The sequence below is a fragment of the Pimephales promelas genome, chromosome 8 (assembly GCF_988280905.1).
Source record: "Pimephales promelas chromosome 8, fPimPro1.hap1.1, whole genome shotgun sequence".
In the NCBI taxonomy this organism is placed as follows: Eukaryota; Metazoa; Chordata; class Actinopteri; order Cypriniformes; family Leuciscidae; genus Pimephales; species Pimephales promelas.
The window spans coordinates 38,440,879-38,460,287 of NC_142776.1; the positions used below are offsets into that span (position 1 = coordinate 38,440,879).

At 33.2% G+C, this 19,409-nt stretch overlaps 1 protein-coding gene across 3 annotated transcripts in view; it reads left to right on the forward strand.

Moving 5' to 3' along the window:
• Positions 1-4,065: 4,065 nt before the first annotated feature.
• Positions 4,066-19,409, forward strand: part of kcnq2b (potassium voltage-gated channel, KQT-like subfamily, member 2b) — a 50,017-nt gene continuing 34,673 nt past the window's right edge. For all 3 annotated transcript variants that reach the window (XM_039654004.2, XM_039654015.2, XM_039654008.2), the window contains exon 1: positions 4,066-4,526. In XM_039654004.2, the coding sequence (XP_039509938.1) occupies positions 4,228-4,526 (299 nt within the window). In that variant the 5' untranslated portion in view covers positions 4,066-4,227. The remainder of the gene's footprint in view (positions 4,527-19,409) is intronic.

Below are 19,409 nucleotides of genomic sequence, written 5' to 3' on the forward strand. Positions count from 1 at the left end.
GGTAAGTAATAATTCTTATAATGTGTATGCAAACGGATTCTAGCTAATAACTTTAAAGTTATTTAGAATAGCTGACCACGATTTCTATATTCAATTTAATATATTCTAGACATTTTAATATAATATGTATATGATGGGCTACTCTTCAATGTAGCCATTTGGGATGTTACTGTAAATTCAAATACATTAGTACGAAATGACCGCGAAAAATAACCACAACAAGCTGCCATTTTATGAAGAACTCTTCAGTTCCCTTCCCTCTGTAAGAACACGCAGGCCGTGCATCGCGTCGCTGTCGGTCGGCAACGTTTTCGCCATACATCTGGTTAGTAATTCATATTTTTATGCAAACCATATGAGTTACTTACGTTAACAGATTAACGTTAGAAAGAAGTGGCCGCGGAATGTTCTACGTCTGTATAAGTCAGACGCGGATTTCTTTTATGTTGATAGCCTTACTTGATTAAATGTGATTTTATTAACATATATTTCATATGTAACCTCTTATACGGTCAAAATGGTCTAATCATTTTGTTATTTACCACGTTAAGTCGGTGGAAGCGCCTGCACGTTCATTATTTTATGACTTACAGGGGTTAGGAATTGCTAATCGATAAATGTATCCTGAAATCGGACATCCAAGGTTAGGATTCGGATTTATTGTTATAAAATTAAAGTGCCGATTCCTCTTATTGATTTTTTCACGCTTATTTTCGTGTAAATCCTGACCTGGCGTTCTGCCATTATAACGTTACCTCAGTGATAAAGTTGGACCGCGGAAAGCGCCCAAGGTGTATTTTTGTCCAAAATACAAAGCTATGTGTGACATTTACAGTATTTGTTGTGGTCTTTGTTAATCTTTGGTTATCATTAACGACACATACACGAGGGAGTTAGCCTGGTGTTGAACACTTTACTAAGCGAACTTAGAATCAACAACAACAACAAAAAAAACCCGGGTCATACCAACTACACAAACTGCCTGGGGGTGTTCCGGTAGGAACCATTCACTGCATATACTACAGTATTGTCGGCTATAATATCATTTTTTTTTTTTTTTTTACTATGTGTAAACTGACATGTACTCATTTGAAGGGAACGATGCCTTGTCAATCTTTTTTTAAGTCATGTAACTTAGTATCACACAAGCAAGATTTAGCCTACGTTTTCACATGATCGTAAATGAATTGATTTTAAACAACAGTCCAACAAACAAGATTTTAGTATTAAGTGAATTACACTTTAGACATCATTTTGTCTGTTTTTGCTAGCCAAAACAACAACAAAAACGTACTGTATTTTAACTGTCTTGTCTGTTCTCCTTTTCCACAGGTGTGAGCTGTGCATGTTAAGAAGACCCCTATCCATCTTGATGACCGATGAATTGTAAATCTAATCTAATTTAATTATTCTATTTATCTAACTACTACTACTATACCTTGGTCCAGTACTGACCCACTGAGAACATTTTAAACGGATTTTTATCCATCTGTGAATTTTGTCTATCTGCAAGTTGTTTAGAATTGTTGTGTGAAAATAAACGTTACTGTACAGTTTAAGGTTTAATTGCATAAAAGCTTGGATAGAAAACTTCCTATTGCAAAAGTTAGAACATAAGTCTGCATATAAATAATTATTGATACCGTAATGCAAGTTTTTCATGGCACATGTGCATGATGAGGTTGTTTTGTGTTTAGTTTTTTTTTTTTTTTAAAGGACACTGGATAACTTGTCATTTTGTTATACTCATCTGGATTGGTGGTTTACTCGTCAAAGCTTTTATAGTTTATAAGTTTATATGTGTCTCCCAGCCCTGCAAATCTGGTCCCTTAGATAGAAAGCAGCCAAAAACCCTTTAAAATCAGCAACTGACCAGTTAGACAGTCTATCTCAAACCAATAGACAATCTTATACTAGTTTAAGCTGTTTTACCCCAGCAGGGAGTGGGTGGATGAGTTGTAATGAACTATCTTTCTACTAGATTGATCAGATAGCACCCCTTTAATCTTTTCTATTTTACCTGTTCATGATAATTTTTGCATGTATTTATGCATAATTGTTCATGATTGTCATGCATGATTTTTATTGTATTATATTACATTTTTATTATTAATCTATTTAATTGTATTAATGTATTTAAATGTATATTATGTAAATGTACTAATGTGTTTGAAAATACACAATAAACCTTGTGCAGTTAAAGCTTCAATTGTTCTTTTTTCTATTTCCCATTAACAGTTAAAATAATATTTCTACGGATTTTCTACAGGTTACACAGTAGCACTATAAAATAAATACAATAACATTTCATACTATACAGTATTATTAAAAATTAACAGTGTAATTCTGTACTTTAATATGGTAAGAAATTACAGTAAAATAATGTTATTTAATTTGCAGTATGCTTAACAGTACTGTAGTTAGTGTTACGGTAATTTTACTGTTAAATGAAATACAGCAAGTACTGGATAATTGTTGCCAGTAAGTTACTGTTAATTTGACAAGAAATTTTTTACAGTGTACAACTATAAAAAAAAATAAAATGTAGCCTACAATTGTCTATGTTTCCTCTTTACCAAAACAGCATAATTGATAAACCCCTTCTTTAGTACTAAAAAAAATCATTACATGGATAATATGTATTTATTATTTTAAAGTGAGTTTCTTTGACTTATTTATTAGGAATGACATTTTTATTAATATCTGACCACAGATTCTGAAAAAAGGTCATGAAAAACCTGTTTCCATTTCGTGAAACATTTTTTTCTTTGGTTAAGATTTGTCTAATAAACATTATTCATATAAATGTTTATAACATGCCCCATTTATGACTCATTGAAGAACTGTCCCACATTAGGCTGATCATACTGTCCCGGATTTGGAAACCACATTTCCTAATGTGTGACACTAAGGACATTTGATAAAAATATCAAATATACATATAAAGTTACACTATTTTTTTTTTTTTTTGATGGACAAACATTTCATAAGGCTAAAACGTGGCAGGATTGCTTTGTTTAAAATCTATTTAACTCCTTAACATAAAATTTTCTAACCTTCAGATGGTCTTCACACAAGGTGTCTCCTGATTGATGATTGCTCCATCCTCAAATATGACTGGACATTTGATTGGTCATGTCACTTTGTCTAACCCTTAGTTTCACTGTTATTCATGTATTTATGGGGGACCTAAACCTATAGGTGTCCCACATGGGTGCTGGATGTGGAGTTACATTCGAGCTATTTTAATGTATGAAGTTTTTTTCCAAAGAAAACACTTTTAAATGTGTAATTTTAGTGATCAAAGATCAGTTTTAAGGGATAAAATGATTGACAGGGGGACTAACATAAAAACTGAAAAGGTCTTAATTTGACAGTCAGTTGTGAGCAGTGTTGGGTGTAACTAATTACTAAGTAATTAGTTACTGTAATTTAATTACTTTTCCCTTGAAAATGTGAAGTAAGGGATTACTTTTCATTTATCAGTAATTTAATTACTGTTACTTCTGATGTAATTGAGGTAAATACTGTGTATAGATCAATCCGATCTCACAGCGATTCGTATGCGTTTTATGAGGTGTCTAAATTGTACGACCGCACTCGTACAAATTCATATGAATTATTGTAAAATATGTATGAAAAAAGTGTGAAATGTCATGAGATCAGAAATAAAACAGGGGTTTAACATCAAAATGTATTGTCTGAAGCTAAAAAGTATAATGTAACCTTCTCAACCTTGGTCAGTTTAAGGATAATTCATGCAATTTTGTAGTATTTATTTGAAAGAATTAAAACAGATCCATGTCTATCCTTGTATTATTCATCTGGTTGAGATTGATATGGGATTTTGAAAGTAATTAGTAATTAAAAGTAATTAAATACTTTTTAGAGAGAGTAATTAGTAATCTAATTACACTGTTGAAGAGGTAACTATAGTAATTAATTACTTTTTTAGAGTAACTTACCCAACACTGGTTGTGAGTTTAGATGAGGAAATCATGAATCTATGGGATGTAGAAAAGTGTGTGTGCGCGCGCGTGCGTGTGTGAGAGTAAAGAGAGAGAGAGTGAGGGAGAGACTGCAGATCGTCTTCGCATCGCTATTGGCTTCTTGTTTCTCAGCGCGCGCACCTCTCGTGCGCAGTGATGCTCGCACCTGTCCCGACCCGCAGCATCAGCATCAGGACCATCAGCAGCAGCGGATCTCCATGACGACAGCGCTTCCAGCATGGTGCAGAAATCCCGCAACGGCGGCGTGTTTCCCGATGACGCCCCGCCGGCCGAGAAGAAGCTGAAGGTGGGCTTCGTGGGGCTGGACGCGGGCGCGACGGACTCGAGCCGAGACGGCGCGTTGCTGATCGCGGGCGCGGACGCGTCGAAGCGCGGCAGTATCTTGAGCAAACAGAGATCCAGCATCTCCGGGAAGAGGCCGCCGAAGCGCAACGCGTTCTACCGACGCCTGCAGAATTTCCTCTACAATGTTCTGGAGAGACCGCGCGGATGGGCGTTCATTTACCACGCTTACGTGTGAGTCTCTGCACCTTTAAGTGTTCTGAGTGTTCCTTCTGCTGATGGCCATCAAAACAAAGCGCTTCTCAAACCTGTCAGTCAGTCACGCGCTTGGCGAGGTGTGTGTTTACACGATTGGAGAACAGTTTCGAGCAAAGCTTCTGGAGCCAGATCTAACGTTACCCCACAAAAAAAAAAAAACCTGTAATAGATAGGCTAGATAGTTATTATCGATTCTGAATGCGGCTTGTGGAATGTTTGTCGGGATTGTTCTATTAATAGATGATGTACGTTGTTTAAAGCTTTGTTTATGTGAATATCTGCACCTTTGCTGATGGCCATCAAAACAAAGAGCTTCTCAAACCTGTCGGCTTCTCTTCACGATGTTTACTCTCCAGTTCTTTCATTTATTCATTATTATAGCAATGCAGAACGTGTTGTGCTTCACAATCAATACACTCTCAGAAAAAAGGTACAAAAGCTGTCACTGGGGCTGTACCTTTTCAAAAGGTAAACTTTTGTCCATTTTAGGTGCTAATATGTACATTTTAAGTAATATGTAAAATGTAAGTGCTAATATGTACATTTTAGGTGCTAATATGTATATTTTAACTTTAAGTGTTAATATGTACATTTTAGGTGCTAATATGTCAATTTCATGAGCTAATATGTCCATTTTAGGTAAAATATGTTCATGATTTGTTTGTACATTTATTCTTTTATGTACATTTTATGAAAAAATATGTACGTTTGTACATTAAAAATATGTCATTTTTTTTCTTTTGTCAAATCAACTTAAATAATTAATGTGGTTCAGATAACTTAATATTTTGAGTTTCTGATGATTAAGTCAATCTCCTTCATTGTATTAACTCAATTTTTCCATTTCAATGAACTTAAAATTTTAAGGCAACCAGGCTACTTAATTTTCTTAAGTTAAACCAACAATATTTGTTTACAGTGTGTTAATATGTACATTTTAGGTGCTAATATGTCCATCTCATGAGCTAATATGTACATTTTAGGTGTTATGTACCACTAAAGTACCAATATGCAGGCTTTGGGTACAAAAGTGTACCTTTTGAAAAGGTACAGCCCCAGTGACAGCTTTTGTACCTTTTTTTCTGAGAGTGTACATAAAGATAACAAATACACACTGTGAGTGTTCTCACATACATAGATGTGATTTTAGCCTAAATCTAATAGAGACGGGAGATCTTTGCAGAGTTTTGGACGCTCTCACACATCAATAAATCGCCCTTATGTTTATATATTTTGCGTTGCTGACACACAGAAGATGCGGATTCTCTGATCTCAAGGATCTGGGCGAGTGTGTGTGTGTGTGTGGACCACATGTTGGACATGTATAACAGTGCCTGATTGAAGAGCTTTAAAAAACTAGTTAATCTTACATGATTATAGAAGAGGTGTTATCATCTTTTTTAACATTAATATTCAGTCATGGACCCAGATCTGCCCAAAAAACCCTTTAGTGTTGATTCTGAATGTGGCTTGTTGGAAAAGCGCTTCATGTTGAATATGTTTGGCAGGATTGTTCTATTAATAGACGTTTCTTCCGGTTGTTTAAAGCTTTGTTTAGTTGAATTCATAATCATATTTGCATAAGTGAATCTGATTATCTGCTGATTAACTGTTTTCTGCTGCACTTTTGATTTGATTTTCAGTCATTTCCTTCTTGTTGCTGTATGATTATATATTTCTAAATCCTTTTTAATAGTTTGAGTTTCATAGGCTGATATAATAATGATCTTGCTTGTGTTGTGCATCTCATACAGATGTTTCTATTGATCAGGTTTGGTTATATCGCTCTGAAAGCTTGCTTTTAATAGTTATTCAACCAGAGAATTGTTCTCAAATTATGTTCAGGTTGAAGATTCGCGTTACAAGCCAAAGAAACCCAATCTGATGCTGTTTAGAGGCACATCTTCTGCTTGTAAGATCTTCAGTTTCAGTGTTCCTCGTCTTGGCTAGAGCTCACGTGAACCGGGATTTTCAATTGTAATTCAAAGCGCTTTACATATAGAACAAATTAAAATAATCAAAAGAAATACAGTTTGGAATAAAAAAGAAAGTAAAATACAGCCGGACCAACTGTTTAGTTTATATTTAGTGAGCATATCTGCACTATATTGCGTGATTTATATACCAGTAATAACTTTAAAATCAATTCTAACTGGGAGCCAGTGTAAAGACCTGTTTGTGTTCATATGCTCAGAATGACCTCATTCATCATCACAAGCTGAATTACAGTAGTCTGCGATCATCAAAACACACGCGCACTGTTTCATCAACAGCGATCACATCTGATCCGTTTATATGCATCGAATTCCCCTCATCAGCGCAGTTATACAGTCAAACCAGCATTATTCACACACCCTCAACATCACACACATCGCAGTTTAGAAAATGGTGATCAAATATGAAGAGTTATGAAATGAGTGGATATTTGGTTTTGTCCGTCCTTCACTCTTAGAAGAAAAGGTTCTATATAGAACCTTAAAAGCTACGTATTTGGAACCCCTAAAAGGTTCTATACACTCTTAAAAAAAGGGTTCCTCTGGGTTCTATATAGAACCCTGGGGTTCCATACTTGGCCAATAGAACCTTTTGCCAAAAAAAAAAAATGGTTCTATATAGAACCCTGGGGTTCCATACTTGGCCAATAGAACCTTTTACAAAAAAAAAAAAGGTTCTATATAGTGAGTTCCATATATGAAGCGGGGGATGGAACCATTTCTGGTTCTAAATGGAACCATTTCTTCTAAGAGTGTTCTGTTGGACTCTCACACATGAATTATGTTGAATATCTGTTAAATTGAACTACACAATCAGATAATACCAGTTTAGCTCAACCAGTGACCAAGCAATGCTTCATGTTGTTCAGTGTGTGTGTAAAAAGAGCATTAGCGATTACAGAAAACATCATCAGCTCAAAGTGGAGGAATCATTTCTGGCCCCAAATTTGTATAATTTTCTCTCTATGAACTATATTTGTGTATAATATGCCACCGTTTATTTTGCTCTCCTCACTTACATCAGTGAGCTACAGTGAAACGATGTGTAATGATATCTGGAGTGTGGATGAGTGTAGATGGTGTGTGTTGTGGTGTGTCAGATGTTGCTCACATGCGACCGGTGTCTTCACAGCGGTGTGATAATCTCATCCATTCATTACAGACAACACACGGACAGCTCCCGATACACACATCATCATCCTGAGACACACACACCATCCAAATGAATTTTCACTATAGTCACTGACTTTCATTCATTTTTCATTGGATTACGATTGAGCTCTACACTACAATTCAATTCTTCCAGATGCGAGCGAGCTCTCTAACTGAATTATTACTAATAAAAACACACACTAAAGATATGCATAATTAATTACAGAGATCTGTCATTGAGGCAGAGAGCTCTGCAAATGCTTTCTTTATAGAGAGAACTGATCTAGAGAACTCTTTACAGTTTTTTCCAATTGCTAACACACAATTTTGCAAACTAGTCTGTTTTTTTTTAAATACAAAACCACACGCCCAAACTGCAAAATACCTCATATATCCTGCAAAATGAAGCACTGCAAACGAAACTACACACAGCATTATCAAAATCAGACTTTTGCATGAACTGGCACACACTTCATTCATATTACCAGATTTTTGCCTAAACAACTACACACTCACTGTAAAAATTTTTTTTACAGTAATCTGTAAAAGATTTTTTTTGGTTAAACTAGTGAAAAAACCCAATGTAATTTACTTGAAAAAGTTAGTTCAGGCAAGAATTTAAAAAACTTAGTAAATTCTATATCAGTACTTATTTCAAGCAAGTATAAATGAAAGTGTATTATCAACTCAATAAAATTAAGTAAAAATTACTCAACTTTTCTGATACTGGGGTTCCCATCATGCACTGGACCTTGAATAATTAATGAGGTTCATTTTTCACTGGTTTCCAGCTGTATTTACACTGTTTTATCATTGATTTTTGTTTTCAGTATTAGTAAATTGCCATTTTGTGACATTTCGAGTAAATTTTTTGCTTAAAACGACACATTCAAACACAAAAACGACCCATCAAATGTTACCACCATTGTGTATTGTCTACCAAGTATTGAGGTGTTTGCATTCTGACATGATGTATATATAAATTACTTAGATGATCTAAGTAAAGAACATACTATAAATGACTAATAAAATTCAAGATAATTGTTTTAGTGAAGTGTAATACAAAGGCAAAGGAAATCGGTATTAATCAACCTTTTTACAAGTCGAGTTAAAATGACTTATTTTTTGTAAAGTTTACTTAATTCCACATTCCAAGTAAATTTAACTTAAAGATTTCTAATTAAAGCTACTGATAAATATGTTTAGGTTTTTACTTGGCAAATCTTTGTAAATTTACTAGCATTTTCTGAGTGAGATCGTTTAGCAAGGTTTTTTCAAGTAAATCCTACTCCAATTTTTTTACAGTGCTGTTGGGCATAATGAAAAGCACTCATATCTTTAGTATATGCTTTGCCATAATACTAAAATATGTCTCAGATTGTTCACATGCACAGAAATATTTGCAGACACACACATGCTGTTGAAACTATAATGTATTTTTTCACTACAGTAAACAAGTCACAGCAGAAATATTTACATAAAATGACTTACAAAAAACAGTAAACTGAAAAGAAACTTCCAGAAAATATATTACAGTAAAAAAAGTGGCAAGAAAAATATATTTTTTATAGTTTTTATAGTGCTTACATCCAGATTAAAGTGTTAACAATTAACCATTGAGGTGTTTGGCCAGATGGCACATGTAATTGGCCAATTAGTGTCATTTAGAAATGGCAAACATGTGACTTTATGTCTTGTTGTGTCTTATGCAGTGTTGGGTAAGTTACTCTAAAAAAGTAATTAATTACTAGTTACTAATTACCTCTTCAACAATGTAATTAGATTACTGTACAAATTACTCTCTCTAAAAAGTATTTAATTACTTTTAATTACTTTCAAAATCCCATATCAATCTCAACCAGCTGAATAATACAAGCCATGAATCTGTTTTAATTCTTTCAAATAAATACTATAAAATGTTTTCATACATATTTTACAATAATTCATCGGTCGTAATATTTAGACGCCTCATAAAACGCATGCGAATCGCTGTGAGATCGGATTGACAGTATTTACCTCAATTACATCAGAAGTAACTGTAATTAAATTACTGATAAATGAAGAGTAATCCCTTACTTTACATTTTCAAGGGAAAAGTAATTAAATTACAGTAACTAATTACATACTAATTAGTTACACCCAACACTGGTCTAAAATGTGTTTAGACTTTTGGAAACTTGAGAAGAAGTTTTTCTCTCTGTGTGTGTCCGTTTAAAGAATTGTGCTGTTCATGTCATTTTAGTGTGTTAGGAATCGGAAAAAAACTGTAATAGTAACTAAATTGTAGAGCTCTCGGTTAAATTCTTACTAGTAGAAATGCAAATACGACTTGCCGTTCAGATTTATCTTTATTTTTCTCCCCATATTTCCTCTCTTCCTTCCTATCGGATGTTGATTCTCTGTGTCTGCTTTACTCTTTATCCTAATTATGTTGCATTGAACAGTGGACTGATTAGTCACCGTTATCACTGGATTATATCTCGTAAGTAATAAAATTAGCAGTTGTGTGGGTGTAGATACAGGATTACTCAATGCTTTCTGTCCGTGTCCGTCATCATCTGCAGTTTTATTTAAAGCACTGTTTGTGTTAAAGCTGCTGTGGGACAGTACGTATAAAAATGCTAAACATTATTAAGCATTATCAGTGATTGGCTGTAGGAAATTCTCCACTCTTGTGTTTTTGCTGCAGATGTTTCTAAACCGCTGTGTGTGTGTGTGTGTGTGTGTGTGTGTGTGTGTGATTATGAAACACGTTGACAGGAAACTGCAGAGTAACACACTCGCGTCAGCAAAATCTGCTAATCGTAGAGGACAGTTGAAGAACTGGAGAGAAGAAGTTAAATAAATAAACACAGTCAAAACTGTGATGTTTCAGAGGCGCGGATGTGTTTATGTGTGTATTTTACAAAGCAAAAAATGTTATATAAAAATATATGTTATGTAAAAAAATAGGACAAATAATGGTAAGCAAAAATTATATTTTACTAGTTGACAACTTTCATTTACAGTAATATATATATATATATATATATATATATATATAGATACACAGCATTTATATATATATATAAAGATTTTTAATATTCTGCTCACCAAGGTTGCATTTATTTGATTGAAAATACAAAAAAGAATTATATATTGTGAAATATCACTACAATTTAAAATAACTGTTTTCTATTTTAATTTTTTTTATTGTAATTTATTCCTGTGATTTTCAGCATCATTACTCCAGTCTTCAGTGTCACATGATCCTTCAGAAATCCCTCTAATATGAGGATCTGATGATCAAGAGATTATCAATCTTGACAGCAGTTGTGTATAATTTCATTCAGGATTCTTTGCATCAGAAATATGCTAATTTACCAAAATACTAAAATCTGTTGATCTAACTTTCTAATATACTGACAATCAGTAAGCAGTTCATCTTAAGCAAAACAGCACACATGACCCTAAAATAATGCAAAACACATTCATTTCACAGCATAAGATGGAACATAAAACCTTAATGTACATAACTGATAACAAAAAACTATGAAGAAACGTGTGATTTCAATTAGAAACCATCAAGGTGTGGCATAAGAATATTGGGAATTACAGATTATGTTTTACAATGTAAATTATAAAATGTAATTTTTCACTTCCAAAAATAGTATTTTACTGTATATGATAGCCTATAGATGTATAGACTCAGAGAGCGTCTCAAGTTACGCCGCATTTTTACAGTATTTCACCGTTTCATATTTTACAGGCAGACAGATTAGTCTTTGTTAACATATTTGCGAATAAATATATATAATGCAGAATTTAACATGCAAATTTTTTATGCTGACCACCAAAAGGAGGTAAAGTTGTGTTATTTAAGTGTGTGTTATGATATGATTAATATGACACTTGCGTCTCTCATGTGACAACATTGTCCTGTAAATGTCTAGCTTCTATCTTTCTAGGCAGTGTGTGTGTGTGTGTGTGTGTGTGTGTGTGTGTGTGTGTGTGTGTGTGTGTGTGTGTGTGTGTGTGTGAGACCTCTCAGCTCGGGTGTGAATCAGGCACCACCATTTAAGTTTCCTGTGAAAAAAGCTGCATGGTCTCCGGCCGACAGAGACGTGTTCGGGCAGTCTGCCCTGCGGTCGTCACTGACACACACACACACACACACACACACTGATTCATGAGCTGGTTTATAGGGAGCTTTTCGTGTGCCACACATTACAGTGATGAAGGAGACACACACCTCACACATTTAATCTAGTACTGACACTAAAACTCTGAAAACTTGATTTTTTTCTCACATAGTAATTTTTATTTTATTGTTAACTACACTCTAAAAAATGCTGGGTTAATTGTTTTAACCCAACTTTGGGTCAAATATGGACTAACCCAGCCGTTGGGTTAAATTTTTACATTACATTTTTAACCCAACATTTCGGGTTTGTCCATATTTGACCCAAAATTGGGTTAAAACAACCCAGCATTTTTTAGAGTGTATACACAATACATATTATCACTAATATCCACTATACATATAATATATCGCAATTAAAAAAGCAACAGTTACACCCTTATTTAGTTGTGAATATTTCATAACTAATTTATGTACAAAAGATACGGTCTCGTTTCCTTCCTTCATCTTTATTTGCTGCTGTTTATGTGGCATATAATGTATATTTATGCATTAAGTTTGTATAAAGACTTAAAAATAATATGATTAGTGGGAATGTACTCAACCAAAAGCTTGAAATAATTCATATTTTGAATTAATTAATCATAAATGTGTCTTGAGCATCAGATCCTCATATTAGAGTGATTTCTGAAGGATCATGTGACACTGAAGACTGGAGTAATCACAGGAATAAATTACACTTTATTATATATTCACATAGAAAACTGCTGATTTGAATCATAATATTTCACAATATTATCGGCTGCGGATTGTGAAATGAAGCCGAGTCAGTTTTGTGGGTCAAAGAACGAGCGTCCTATTAGAGTAACACAACATACAGGAGAAATACATGAAACTCAAAAAAAATCAGAATATCGTCAAAAGTTATAATTGTGATGATTATTGAATATTACATGAAATTTTAAATGCAAAAATGTATAAATCATTATAGTTATATACTAAATATAGTAGTTTCACCTTTTAATTTGCATTACTGAAATACATGAACTCTTTTTTCACGATTTTTCGAGTTTCACCCGTTTATAATATATATTATAACATTATTTTGGCCATTAAAGGAGTAGTTCACTTTAAAAAAACTTTTGCTGATAATTTACTCGCCCCCATGTCATCCAAGGTGTCCATGTCTTTCTTTCTTCAGTCGAAAAGAAATTAAGGTTTTTGATGATTTTTCTCCATATAATGGACTTCAATGGGGTCCAAACGGTTGAAGGTCCAAATGAGAGTTTCAGTGCAGCTTCAAAGGGCTTTAAACGACACCAGACGATAATTAGATTACTTAAAAATAATCTGTTGAACGAACTTAATTAAATTAAGGAAAGGTTTTCCATGAAATTGAATTAGGCTACATTTTTCCAACAAATTCAAATTAGTTTGAAATAATTTGTTGTAATCTTGTTGTATGAATTTAAATTAATTTAGTCATTCCTACTAGATAAAGTTTTGTACATTTAGTTTTGTCCTGCCTTAATTCACCAACATTATAATTTTAGTTATTTTGACTCTATGGTCACTTCTAATGATAGACACTTTCAGTGTTCATTTGAATTAAACCATTTTTTTTTACATATAATATTATATTATTTGTGCAGGACTGTAAGTGAGGTTTACTTACAGCCTGAACAGGAGGTTTAAAGCACATATAATATAATAATGAGTCTGAACACAATACTGACCTAAACACGGTCACCACTCTTCTGCATAATGGCAAACATTACAGAAAGTACTCATTAACATTAACTAACAACGTCTTTCCATTTACTGAAAAACACATAAAATAACACTTTTTCCATAAATTATGTAGTCCCTTAATGCAGTCCCTTGCAAAGCATGCTGGGAACTACTGATCCACTGCCCAGTTAGATGTCAACAACAATGATTCATGTAGATTTCACACAAATGAATTAGGTTGATTGAACACAATTCAATGAAGTTGTGACAATATTAAACAATCATGTTACTTTTGCTTATTTTAATTAATTATTTTAACAAGAGGCCAAAATTCATTTTTTGAGTGACATCCGTTTAAGACGAACGAAAAATATTCATGTTGACTCAATTAACCCTTATGCTGCATTAGGGACATTTTTGGTCTTTTGCAGTTTAATTTCTTTGACCATTTTGGCTGTTTTAATGCAAATGGTATGAAATTTGGCAAAATTGTGACTTTTTGGATACATGTAAAAAATGTGATCCCATTTTGCAAAATATGTATAACACACACTGTGTAGATCAAATAGTAACACTCAGCACCATAAAGACCAAAAATGGCCCATTGAAACCCATTAAAACGTTGTTTAAATCTGAGGCTGTCAGTAATACATGAAACATGATTTTTGCACAAACATCCTTTCATTTTGAAGCAAAAGCATTATATTTGCATTATATAGTGATGACGTCACTACATATTTATTCCCTATGGGTGGAAATGCACCTTATTTTAGGCAATAGGCAATATTTAATAGGTGGCCATTTTTGGTCTCTAACGCGCTAAGTGGGATTTTTTTGCAAAGTGGGACTGTGATAATCCAAATCTAAAGTTTTCTCTTTGCATTTAGTTTATTGAAAATAATTTAATTTTTGTGTGTTTTCCTCTTATACAAATCGATGGTTTCGCAAACAAAACTGGTAATTAAAGGGTTAAAATCCTGAAATTGAATACATTTTTGGTAGTTATGATGAGGACTGATGCTGGTTAAAAGATTTAACTTGGTAAAAGTGGAAAATAATAATAATATATAATATTTTAGGCAATGTTTAATATGTGGCCATTTTTGGTCCTTAATGCACTCAACGGTGTTAAAAATCTAATGCAGCACAAGGGTTAAAAAAAATTGGTAAATCAATTTTTTAAAAGATTACATTGATTACATTTAATGAATTTAAGCTGGAATCACTTCTATGAAGGATTGTGTCAATTATTAAATTGAACAAAGAGCTAAAATCATTTTTTGAGTGCAGTTCATGCAAAAGTTTGATTTTGATAATGCTATGTATAGTTTCGTTTGCAGTGCTTTATTTTGCAAGATATATGAGGTATTTTGCAGTTTGGGTGTGTGGTTTTGTATTTTGATAAAACCAGACTAGTTTGCAAAATTGTGTGTTAGCAATCGGAAAAAAACTATAATATCAAAATACTTTTCTCAGCAAGTGCAACTGACTCAATGTGTGATTACTTTGTGATTTGGTGAGTTACTAACACAGTTGAAAACATGATGAAAGTGCACTTTTGATGATCTATTGTGATTAGCACTATAAGAGTTTTGAAAATGTACACCTTACTTGTGAAAATAGCACCAAAACGAATAAAAAAAAACTGTTTTCTTGTTATTACAGTTTTTTTTCCATTGCTAAACGACAGTGAGCACGACTTGTGCAAAACTCTAACCACAGTCTGCACAGAAGCCGTTCATGTGGTCCAAACTCTAGTTTGTTTTTCATCGCTTGAACACGGTTTTCAAAAACTTATCACCTTAACCACAACCTGCAAAACACTGTGGGTTTACAGATTTTATTCAAATCCGAACACACTGCTGTCAAAACTGTAAACCGCACATTCAAAACAGAATAAATTTCACACAGACACACACTGCTGATTTTCAAACAATTTCAGCTGGGCGTGCGACAACACCGGTGTCCTGATGCTAGAGAGAGGAGGATCAGCCCCTCAGTTATTTGTCGAATTACAGTGTGTACTTTTAGTTTCTACTTTTTTTTTCACATTACTGTAATTCTGTAAATGACTGCAGATTATTGAAGCAAACTGCTCAAAATGTTACAGTGATACAGTTTTTTTAATTCGCTTTGGTACTATTTTCACTATTTTTCAAAACGCTTAGTGCTAATATCACAACAGATCATCAAAAGTGCACTTTTTTCAAACGTTTCATCATGTTTTCAACTGTGTTACAATTCACACAATCACAAAGTATCCTTTTCACAACACAAACACTGTAAAAAAAATATTTTTTGGTTAAGTAAATACTAGTGAAAAAACCCAATGTAATTTACTTGAAAAAGTTAGTTCAGGCAAAAACTAAGTAAATTCCATATCAGTACTTATTTCAAGCGAGTATAAATGAAAGTGTAATATCAACTCAATAAAATTAAGTAAAATTAAGTAAAAATTAATGAGGTTCATTTTTCACTGGTTTCCAGCTGTATTTACACTGTTTTATCATTGATTTTTGTTTTCAGTATTAGTAAATTGCCATTTTGTGACATTTCGAGTAAATTTTTTGCTTAAAACGACACATTCAAACACAAAAACGACCCATCAAATGTTACCACCATTGTGTATTGTCTACCAAGTATTGAGGTGTTTGCATTCACATAAGGCTTAAAGTCTGACATGATGTATATATAAATTACTTAGATGATCTAAGTAAAGAACATACTATAAATGACTAATAAAATTCAAGATAATTGTTTTAGTGAAGTGTAATACAAAGGCAAAGGAAATCGGTATTAATCAGCCTTTTACAAGCCGAGTTAAAATTACTTATTTTTTGTAAAGTTTACTTAATTCCACATTCCAAGTAAATTTAACTTAAAGATTTCTAATTAAAGCTACCGATAAATATGTTTAGGTTTTTACTTGGCAAATCTTTGTAAATTTACTAGCATTTTGTGAGTGAGATCGTTTAGCAAGGTTTTTTCAAGTAAATCCTACTCCAAATTTTTTACAGTGTAAGTGTTTCATTTACATTATTGTTTCATTCACAGTAAAGCTCTTACTATCAAACTTTTGATTTGCATCTATTTTGTTCAGTTTAATACTTTTGTCTATTATTTAATCCAACAGATCTTATAATGGTTAATCAATTACAGGTTTTTTTTATTCGCTTTGGTACTATTGTCACAAGTAAGGTGTACATTTTCAAAACTCTTAGTACAAAAATCCAAACTGATGACACTTGTAACGCAGCTAGTCATTCTTTCAAAACCTGATGTAATGCTTTCAGTCCGTTGCACATGTTTTCAGTCCACATCATCATTATTTCAAACACAAGATTATTGTAATATGTAATGAGAACATTTGGTTTAATCACTGAAACACAACAATATGATCTTCTTTCAGTTTACTTTTAACAATCAGTTCATCCAACAGCAAACAATGCGAGATACATGTTTCAAATCGGCCTTAGACGTGCTGAAATGAATATACTGTAAAAGACAGATTACACAGTTTTACTGTAACATTAGGCAATACACTTACAGTACCCAACATTTACATAATCTATAATTTCCAAATATCCATCATATATGGAATCAAGTGAAGTATCAATGAAGACAATCATTTACAGTATAATATAGTGGCCAATTGTGTGAAATCAATTAGCTATCATGTGTGGTTACATGTAATTTAAATATTCATACAAACACACATTTTATTTCTGTAGATCTCAAAATCCATATACTGTATATTGCTGAAATGAAAATCTATAGGTTTACCAAATGATTAATTGATTAACCATTATAAGATCTGTTGGATTAAATAATAGACAAAAGTATTAAACTGAACAAAAAGAGATGCAAATCAAAAGTTTGATAGTAAGAGCTTTACTGTGAATGAAACAATAATGTAGATGAAACACTTATTTTGTGCTGTGAAAGGATACTTTGTGATTGTGTGAATTGTACTAACACAGTTGAAAACATGATGAAATGTTTGAAAAAAGTGCACTTTTGATGATCTGTTGTGATATTAGCACTAAGAGTTTTGAAAATGTACACCTTACTTGTGAAAATAGTACCAAAGCGAATAAAAAAAACTATAATTGTAATGTTCTAAAAATGTTAATAAATCATGTGAATGTCACCCTTTTCTTTGAAGAAATTGTTCATGTAAAGATGAAGAGTTTGTATTTTCTGTATTGGTGTTTGAGGCGAGTGTTTGTGTTCTGAGTGAGTGTGTGTTATCTCAGTGAGGGGTGTGTAGTGTTTGAGTGTGTGTTACAGTAAGAGTTGTGTTGCTGGAGTGTGTTTTGCAGGTGATATGAAGTGTGTATCTGTTGGTAGTGCAGACTGGAGTTAGAGTTTTACACATTCACTGTCGTTTAGCAATCGAACAAAACTGTAATCACATGTACAGTATTAGTGAAACACTTCTTTAAATCCTTGATGAGGTTTGGTATCAGGTTTGGGTTGTTCCTGAATCTTCATTCCTGACGGATCTGTGTGTCAGCAACTCATATTTGATCATATTTGTCGTGTCACTGTGAGCTGTGTGTCTTCAGAGGGTCGTGACGAGCTTCTCGTCATTAGTCTCACACAGCTGTCATTAATTACTGTAATCAGGAGCTCAGGAGCATCAGGCCTCCACAATCCTACTGTAAATTACAGAAGAAACATTAACGCAGGAGGTTTAATGAGCGCGCTAATGTACGATCGTGTGTGTGTGTGTGTGTGTGTGTTTGTGTGATGGAGATAAACCAACATCTATCTATCTGTCACACAGTGTGTGTGTGTGTGTCTTGTTCTTTTCATCTAATCACCAGCTAATTACTCCTGGTTAAACACAACAGTTGTAACTCGTGTTCCTTTGATGTTCATTAGGAGAATCCGCTGAGCAAGATGTGTGTGTGTGTGTGTGTGTGTGTGTGTGTGAATAGAGCTAAAGAGCAGAATCAGAAGGACTCGTCTGCGATCTGTGTTTGGCGTAACACTCTTCCTCCAGGATTAAACTGAGATGATCCTGTGAGAAATCAAGAGTGTCGTGTTTCATCAGTACAGCATCATCAATATCAATATCAATATCTATATCAATATCAATCACAGTGAATATTAGATTCTCACCGTTCCATGAACCTCCTCTGTGACCTTGTGGAGATAATCAGATTCACAGCGCTCACACACTCCTGTCGTCTATCTCTGCACTGCAGGGGAACATTATATCACCAAAGTACTTAGTATATGAAAATAATACACAAAATACCAAACTGTAGCATATTACTGCTGCCATCTTTCTTCTTTTCTTTATTTATATATTATACACTGTATATATATATATACACACACACATATATATATATGAAGAGTTCAGATGCAAAAGCTTCTAAGTGCCATTTGAAATCTTCTAAAATGATCATTTTTATCAAGCTTGTATAAGTTCAGTAATTTCACTTAAATGGCAATGATAATTACCTATTAATTGTAATTTAAGTGAAATTACTGAACTTAAAAATACAAGCTTGATAAAAATGATCATTTTAGAAGAAAATTTCAAATGGCATTTAGAGGCTTTTGCATCTGAACTCTTCATATATACTATAATATATTTTTATTTATTTATTTGTTTATTGTGACAGGAAGGGCAACGTATGTGTGTGTTGAGCAGACCCTGCAAATGATAGCTTGTTGAATGAGATATTATTTAAATATAATTTGTCTTTAATGTTTTGTGCTTTCTAATGAAACTGTGTAGATCTAACACATCTAATAGTTAACTGTTTTTTTTATTTCATATAAATTTTTTCCTTTATATATTTTTTTAAAGTCCCCCATAGTCAATTATTTTATCCCTTAAAACTC